The sequence below is a fragment of the Saccostrea cucullata genome, unplaced genomic scaffold (genome assembly GCF_032062105.1).
Source record: "Saccostrea cucullata isolate Sc308-1 unplaced genomic scaffold, CSIRO_AGI_Scuc_v1 ctg18742, whole genome shotgun sequence".
NCBI lineage: Eukaryota > Metazoa > Mollusca > Bivalvia > Ostreida > Ostreidae > Saccostrea > Saccostrea cuccullata.
Window position 1 is genome coordinate 47 of NW_026940082.1, and position 9629 is coordinate 9675.

Here is a 9629-nt window from a genome sequence, read left to right on the forward strand (position 1 = left end):
TATAGAATAAAAATATGACTGTAAACAAGTGTACACATATTTTAATTATCTTGAATCCGAATGAAATTTGAGAATAACTCTGACATTAAATTGGCTTGAATGAGGAGTAACAGAGAAAAATACAGTTTATAAATTTAAGTACAATTATCATTTATAGAGAAGAAATTGTTATCAGTTATATGTATTAATCATATTTTTGCACATTTCTAATATATGTAATATTTAATATGAAATTTCGTAGAATTTAGAAATGTTCAGCACTTTTACATTTCTGAAATCGTAATATCCTTTTTGTGTTGTAGGTGCTGAAGGTGGCCATTCTGGCGGAGAAGTACGCGGTGGATTACACTTGGTACGTGGACGTGATACTGAATCTGATCCGTATCTCCGGGGATTACGTCAGCGAGGAGGTGGGTGTGGTCTTGTCGTTAGCATGCTGGACAACTTCAAATGAGAAAAAAAAAACTGTTGAGCATTCAGTGTTAAAATAAAAAATTAAACCATGCTTACTACATGTATATACTGTATTAATGATTCTAGACATTTTTAAATTGTAAATAACATGTATAAATTATGTATAGGTGTGGTACCGAGTCATACAGATTGTGATAAATAGGGATGATGTACAAGGGTATGCTGCAAAGACTGTGTTCGAGGTAGGTCATTAGGGTATTAGCCCTCTGAAGTTCCACATTCATGTTCATGAATATAATAACTTATTCTATCTGTAAACAGAATTATTGATGTTTTGTTTCCTTTTCAGGCACTGCAGGCCCCAGCTTGTCATGAGAATATGGTCAAAGTAGGAGGATACATACTAGGGGAGTTTGGAAATCTTATTGCAGGGGATCCTAGATCTAGGTCAGTTAACATACTTTTATGGTAGTTTATTTTCCAAGGTACGCATTTCTATGTGGCATCTAAATGGGTATATCCTAAGATAGCAATTTTATATTATTTGTCGTGAAAATAGATTTTGAAGTGTCTTTGTCAAGAAGTTGAGACTTGTTACATTCTAAGTACCACCTAAGTGGTCAGTTTTCTAGTTTTACTTTCTCTTTTGACAGTCCACTTGTCCAGTTCCAGCTGTTACATTCTAAGTACCACCTGTGTGGCCCCGCCACCCGCGGATTACTCCTGTCTACATACATCAAGTTTGTCAACCTGTTTCCTGAGATTAAATCAACCATTCAAGATGTAAGATTTCTTCAAGAATTTGTCCATTTCATCTTTAAATGAAGTCATTATCCAAGATTTTAAAAGGCTTGAATTAAATCAAAATATGATCATAAAATAATTATACTTATTTGTCATTTAAATAATGCCTATTTGCATTTTGTTTTCATTTCAGGTTTTAAAAAGTGACAATAATCTTCGTAATTCAGATGTTGAATTACAACAGAGAAGTGTGGAGTATCTACAGTTAAGCACGGTCGCATCAACTGATGTTTTGGTAAATATTTATCTCTGAGTGTCAGTCATAGTTACGTTTCATTGAACATGTAGAAGATATAGTAATGCAATTTTCAAGCACTATAGAGTATAAAAATTGTTCATGTAAAACAGCATGTTCATGTACATTGTCCTGTACAATACCATCCATAAATTGTCAGAAACATCATGCTTCAATTGCTGATGATTATTGTAGGCAACAGTTTTGGAAGAAATGCCACCCTTCCCAGAGAGAGAATCATCAATTTTAGCTAAATTGAAAAAGAAGAAACCAACGGTGACAGAACAAACAGAGAACAAGGAACCAAAACAACCAATGCCACAAGCTCAGATGAGCAACAGTGTCAACACCCACGCCACCCCCACACCCCCTCCTGTGAGTTACTCTTATTGTTTATTATAACACCTACGCCACCCTCACACCCACTTCCCCTCCTGTGAGTTACTATTACTGTCATGTATGTATTCATAAATTAGTGTTTTCACTGGGAATTGAGTGGTTCGCATAAATATGAATTTGCGTTACACATGTCTACACAATGCATTGTATTTTTTAATGATTTATTAACTGCATCCATGAATTATCACATTGTTGACTGCACCAAAACCAATAATGTGCGGAAATTACTTCAGAGTCATACCTACATAGTAGTTTAAGGGTTGAATGACACATGTTAAAATTTAATCACATCTTGTTACATGATTTCTTCTTTCATTAATTACATATACATATTAAATTTTACTTAATTTAAAATTTAAATATTAAATTTTAATTTTGTCTTCTAATTTCTCTGTTTCCTATGTAATTGTATTGATTCTGTTTGTTTCTTGAGGATAGACATCACATCACAGATGTACCTTACATATCAGCACACACACACATACATGTACCTATTCTTCTTCAAGTGAATGTTTTGAACATATGTTTTTCTTTCAAGTAATAGAAATTAGGGGATGAAAACTAACATTTGACTGTAATATATTGAAAACATGAATTTTCTAATTCTCATGCTATGTCTGTATTTTTATTTTACAGCTATCTACAGTGTCCAATCCCAGCATGGCCTCAGACGACCTACTCGGGCTGAATTCCCCTGCCCCCACTCAGACCGGCCCCTCAGCGGGAAGTTTCCTGGTGGACGTTTTCGACACGGTGGGGTCAGGGCCATCTACCAATGGAGTGGATGAGAATGGTCTGACAGTTGGAGCTGAAGAAAGCTTTAAAAAGTAAGTCATTAGAGGTTTACAGGGAAGTACGTGTGAAAGTTATCAATGAGTTTGTGTGTAAAAGAAGATTTATATCTGGACTGTTGAAGTCACAATGGCGTAATCATCTTTAGGTGTTGTTAAACTTTGAATCAATTTTTTTGGTGTAATTTTTAGTCCAGACTTTTATTTTTGAATGAATCATAATTCTTTAATTCTCTACTGTGCTAAAATTGCCTTTCTCAAAATGATATGAAATTAAAATGTCATGTGACTAATTCATTTACATCTACAAATTTAATTTTACAGTGTTCTCCTTTCAACTTAAATGATATAACAAAGGAAAGCTAACTTAATGCTTGCTGTTTTTTTTCCAGGTTTATTTGTAAAAATAATGGAGTATTATTTGAAAACGACCTTCTACAAATTGGAGTGAAGTCAGAATACCGCCAGAACCTTGGGAGGCTAGGGATATTCTACGGCAACAAAACCTCGTTCCAGTTCAGTGGGTTCAGTGTAGACACACAATGTCCAGGAGAACTCGGATCTCATATCCTTTACATACACTTATTTACAGCGATCATTGGGTTACTGAACAGTAATAACGAGCTCTCATTCAGATGTACATGTAAATTAATTTTTTAAGTAAAGTACAGGTAAATAAATAATTTTTGTGAGTTTTTTGTTATACATGTATTCATGAAAACATTGGAATCAAAATTTTCCTTGTGAAAATCTTTTAAGATTACTATCTGCTGTAAAATCAAGAAAATGAACTAAGTAATGGAGTTTTTCACAAATTTTAATGAACTATAGTGCCATTACTCTTGTCTTTAAAATCCAGGGAAGATAAAAGATTCTTGTAGAAAACTAATTAAGTAGTCGACCTTAACAGAGGTTTACAGATCACATGTACACAAAAGCCTGTAGATACCACGATAGACAGCGGAGCTCAAGTCCAACAGGTTATCAATATTGAGTGTATCACTGAGTTTGCCGAGGCTCCCATTCTAGCTATCTCTTTCACGTAAGTAAACGGACACTTTCTCAGAACAGACGCTGTGTATGTGTAAATTGTTGTACATATTAGAATCTGAAGCAGGTTATAGGAAACCTGCACTAGTTGAAAAATAGCTGTTTAGAGCTAATGTTTCTTTTTGACTTACCCAACTTCAAATAGAAATGATCTTATCTTATTTAAACTTTATATTTTTAGGTGTAATGGTAACTCTCAGAGATTGAAACTAAAGCTTCCAGTAATGTGTAGCAAATTTTCGGAACCAGTTGAAATGGATTCTGGCACATTTTTCTCCAGATGGAAGGCCCTTTCACAGTAGGTTGAACATCAAATAAATATAAGACTCTGTCATTGGACTGCATTTGTTTTTTCTTCTCATGAAGTTGCCATTGTTGAACATTTAAGATGATGTGCTTCTCTTTGTAGGCCTAATCAAGAATGTCAGAAAGTTTTTAAGGCCAAATTTCCAATAGACACTGAACAGAACAAGACAAAAGTAAGCAAACTGTGCTTGTTGTTTCAGTCATTTTCAAGAGAACATTCATCTATCACACTGTTTGCAAATAATAATTTTGGATTTATTTTTAGAATAATTGCACATCAAATGTTTACCGGGTAACTCTGATTGACATGATTTATAATTTAGATTTTGGGATTTGGAGTGAGTGTCTTGGAAGGAATCGACCCTAACCCAGAAAACTATGTAGCTGCTGGTATTATTCACGCCAGGTCAGCCCAGATTGGCTGTCTCATCCGATTAGAACCAAATAAAGCTGCCCAGGTATGGGAGCATTAGCTCAGTAAGTCCCTAACTTTCTTCTTAGAATCAATTCTTTATGTTATATGGGTCCTTAAAAGTCTGTTCAATATTTATACTTAATAAATATTCTGATAATGCTAAATCAAGTTTTGATTAGAGTTTGCCCCAAAATGCAAGCATTTTGTTGTTCACTTATTTAATTTTTGATTCAATGGGTTTTGTTCCTTTCTACAGATGTATAGATTAACAATACGTGCCAGCAAGCCGCCAGTACCAAATATCCTAGCCGATTTATTGGAACATCAATTCTAGTGCGCACTCAAGAGAGCAGAACGTGATAGACAGTGGATTGTATAAAGGGAGATAATCTGTACAGAAGAGAGAGAAGACCGACATGACTAGACCGTTGTAATTAGCTTGTGTCCCGTGTTTGATACTGTGCTAGAGTAGAGATAATAATAAGGATCTTCTTTCTCGTGATGTCTTGTGTAAAGTTTGTATGATCAGGAAAAAGTATCATGGGTTGTGTGTTTTAACTTTTAAATTCCTAAATTAATACATTCAAAGCATTAAATGTCAGCTTTAGGGGGAAAAAAATTTTGCAATTGTAAATGTCTTATGTTTGTAATATATGTATATTTTTTTGATCTTTACAAATTCCCATAGACTCTCAACATAAGTTTAGTTCATGTAATGCATTACATATTGCTTGTTGTTGATTGTTTTGGGCATTGGATCCTAGGATGTGATAAAATGTCGTGGGTCTACCACGTTAACTGTTGATCACTGTCATAATATAGCATAAACTATATAGGGGGGAGAGTAGCCATGGAAAATGCAGCAAAGTATAAAAGGTGGATACTAGTTAAACAAAGTGCTTCAATTTTTATAGATAACTATTGCCATTATCACAATGTCCAAGGTATTATACATTCCATTTAACATGCAGATATTTACCTAAATTATTAAGGAAACCTCTTTTTAGGAGATATTTGTGTGAAGAGTATATGTTTAAAACACTTACGGTGCATTCTGCTATGATGAGCTATGTTTATGAGTTCTCCATGTAGTTTAGTACAGTTTGTCAAAGGTTTATGAATATTCAGAAGTTTGGATATGGAGTATGAGCATGTTCATGTACATGTGTGTGTTGCTGGTTTTTACAATTAAAAGTTTGACTCTCTTTTTATGTAAACAATTTAGAAATGACAAGTTCTGAAAGAAAAGCATAATGATTGTTGAAGAGTTATCTTTATTAAGAATAAATTCAAACCAAGTAAATGTTATTTTTCAGAAACATAATTCCTTTTTTATAGTTGCAGTTTTCTAGATTTTCTGAAGAATTTAAGCAAAAATGTACAATGTATTTCCCATGTATGATAATGAATACTCAGTGTATGAATGGTAAATTTCACAATCCATAACCAACAATCATTAATGAGTAAGTAATTAGTACATGATTATTGTAGGATATTTGTTGTTGGAATTGTAATTGAAGGCTTTTTCATGGTGCATTGATTATCATAGTTAATGAAAGAAGAGGAAACCACGTGTACATACATACATGTAAATATCCACATTAAAACCCTTTATATTTAGAAAACATTATAAAAGGGTGCATTTAATGGATAATAAAAGGAAGCATACAAATATCATAAGTAAAGATAGAACTGGATGCCAGTGACAAGAAATCAAGACCATTGGATAAAATTGCATAATTATTAAAACTTTTGATATACTGTAAAAGTTCTTTTTTCCATGTGGTATTAATTTACACTATTTACACGGTCACAAATTTTCTGCAGAAGCTTGTCCAGGCGTTCTTAATATAAATGTAAGACATATATTGACAATCTAGGAAATCCGCGTAATTTTCTACACACGGATCAAGCAGAAATTGAGATTCCGCGGAATTATGACCCCATGGAAAAAAGTATGTCTACAGTAATTATATATCCTGATCAAAATATGAATTGATTGTATTTTTAATACAGAATAGTAAAAGGTTATAAAAAGCTGTCAGTTAATCAGATAAAATGAGAGCAAGTTGCATGAATTACATAATGTATATCCAAATGTGATGTTAGGTACCATTACATAGAAGATTGTATACAAAAAAAGTCATGTGCAATAAACAGTAGAATGCTTGTAACTTAAAAGGTATTATATTTCCTGGGAAGAGAATTATCTTCTTCATCAAAGTTGTAAGTGATAGATGCTAGATTTGTATTAAAAATGCAGAAATAAGTTGATCTATTGTTTACGAAGCTCTGCATAGAGTAAGTTGTGTTCGGAATCTGAGTTGGTCACATGATTTTCAAGTCATGTGACAGATGTGATTGAAAGTTGACAGCTTTTGACTTATTGATGAAATAGTTGATGGGGAATTATTTATCAATAGACCTCCCTATGTGTATATTGTATATTTATATATATCATGATGATAATATCAACATCATAATAAATAATTCATTAAAGTGGTTAAATAAAAATTTCATGTGTTTTACTGAGAGATGACAGAATCAGAATTTTAAAATGTGTTAACATTAGAGAAATTACAAGAATATTGCAGATCTGTGTAACTAATTGCCCCATTTTACACACAAAGTGTTATGATCAACTCAAATACACAGTTCTCTGGGGAAGAAATTCGTCTCGCAGTATAAAGTTACACCTGTATTAAAACTAGGGAAAAAAGTTTTACAGGATAATGTGTTTTAGTAAGAAGGTCTCGATTAGGTATCCGACCCATATTAGGATCAAAATTTCTAACCTTAAATATTAATTTTTTGTAAATTATCCTAATATTATTTTAAAGCATATTAGAGTAGAAAGGGATTTACCAAGAGAAATTTTCAAAAAATTATTACCTAAGCAGAAATTAATTATTGAAGTCTATGGAAGAAAGGAAGTTTTTTTTTTAAATAAATACTTCAAATATCAAAAAATGCTTTGGTGGAAAGATTTATTTGATCATTGGGAGTAGAAAAACAATTAGAAATAATTTTTTTTTACCAGACAGATTTTTTTAAAATTAATTTTATTGAGTAAAATCAAAGGGAAATAACTCGTCAAGGGCATGAAAAGGTCATAAATTAGGACATGTCCCAATCTTACATTCTTATACTAAAAGATGAAAATTAGTTCTAACTACACTGATTATTCAGCCAATACATATCCATTATACATTCAATTCCATTCAATCTGAGGCTAATATGGATCGGATACCTTAAGGAGGATGGTTAAAGCATTGGCTCATTAGAGAGGATTTAACCCAAGGAGAAGACCTCTAAACAAAGAGGCTAAAGATTGAGAAGGAGAAAGCTTGGACTTATTGTAGAGTGGAACAACTGTCACTCATTTTCCCCTCTCTAGATCTGCATATGTAGAAGAAAGAAACGGATAAGGGAAGAGGTCTAGCGCTACATACAAGGTTTAGTTTTCCGTAACGTCACACAATGTTGTTGAAAATTTTGCACTTCCCTTGAAAACATGAAAAAGGAAATACAAATAGACAAACGGACTAAACGAGATCTGAAAAGTTCACTTGAGCCATCGGATAAAATGGAAAAGGCAAATTTATCTTATTCTGGTTCACTTGAATTTGAATATAAAAAGAGTCAGATTATATTTAAAGCACAATCAGTACCAATCGGAATTTCCAACAATTTATTGGAGGATCTTGTGTACGAAGACTACATAAATGCAGGCACGTAGCATCGTCGATTTTGAAAGGGGGGGGGGTGGCACAGAACTTTTTTTTTACTTACAAAAAAGAAAAAAAAATTGTCCAAAGTCGAAAATCCTATTTCGGGGGGGGGGGGGGGTGGTGGAGAGAGGCAAACTTTTTTCCTTTCAATATCCATTTTGATAGCTTACAATACCAATATTTCCTTCATATTACTTTGCTTTAGTATAAAGTTGGGGGGGGGGGCAACCAGCCTTTTAATGAACTGCCCCCCCCCTCCCCTGTTGCTACGTCCCTGAAATGTTGTCAAAGAGGAACTCTATCCTTAATATATCAATTTCAGAAAACTGAGTGAAGAATCAGAGTGATATTAAAAAAAATATTGATGGCCAAACAATTAAGACAAAAATGGCAACTATTCTTGCGGGTGACAAATTGTATGTACATTATTAGGAGGATAAGTACCCATGTACCCCAGCCCCCGCCCAACACACAAAAACACGAACTTAAAAGATATGGAAAAATTTGTCTTTTCCTTTCCCACGAGCCTTTGCTATAGATCTGATATAACTTACTCTTTTCTACATACATACACATGGGACATTTTGACAATCTGCACCAGGTACCATTGTAAACCACCTTCTAAAACCTTAAATCATAAATTCTGCAATTGTGACATGTTCAAAACCAGGAGTCAAAATACGAGTAAAAAATGGCACAATAAATCACCTTATCGGTATCTACTTTGGAACAAAATAAGAAAATCAATTTTACACTCAAATTGCAAGTATAAGTTGAAAAACCAATCGATGTATTATTTAGATCTGCAGATCTACCTTAGAATGCTAACCCCGGAAGTTTAGTGCACTAAGGCTGGTAGAAAATTGGGGCATTTTGTCATCTTAATTATTGAGAAACAAATTACCCAAAAAATAAATAAAATGAAACAATAAGTAAAATAGAATAATAAATAAATAAATAATAATAAATAATAATAACTTAAAAATGAATAATATAATACAACGTACAAATCTAAGGTTCTCAGCCGATATTAATTAAGAAGGGAAATCAACCATCGTTACTCGACACAAAACAATAGTGGAAGTTGTCAACATTTATTTGGTCAATGAAATTCTTTAGAGCACAATGTCTAATTTCATGATATAGTAAAATTACTGGGGATAGCGAACACTAGTCAAATTCAAAAGTCCATTAAACAATACAATATATGTAACAGAGCAAATAATCAGAGGTGGGATCAGGTTCCATGGAGGAGTGAGCAGTAGTATAAGGCGCCTAGATGGGTGGGTCAACTGAGTGCACTTTTGGGGCTGTGGGGATAGCCCGGGTGAACTCAGTGCAGCTCCTGGGGGGGGATAGGTGGGGGGGGGAGGGGATAGGTGGGTAAATAAGTGCAGCCCCTGGGGGATAGCCGGTTCCATTAGGTACATATAATCCCCCTAAATACGAGGGGGTGTGTTTACACTGTGTTTACATTATACACT

General features: G+C 33.6%; 1 protein-coding gene across 1 annotated transcript; it reads left to right on the forward strand.

Moving 5' to 3' along the window:
- Positions 1-302: 302 nt before the first annotated feature.
- LOC134254729 (AP-2 complex subunit alpha-2-like) lies at positions 303-6928 on the forward strand (the record flags this gene model as incomplete). The annotated part of the gene is made up of 13 exons (XM_062737264.1): positions 303-410; positions 582-656; positions 764-861; positions 1068-1197; positions 1352-1453; positions 1649-1828; positions 2489-2679; positions 3036-3207; positions 3561-3685; positions 3875-3991; positions 4103-4172; positions 4323-4457; positions 4671-6928. Coding segments are annotated over 13 exons (1581 nt in total), but the record flags the coding sequence as incomplete, so codon positions are not given.
- Positions 6929-9629: the final 2701 nt, after the last annotated feature.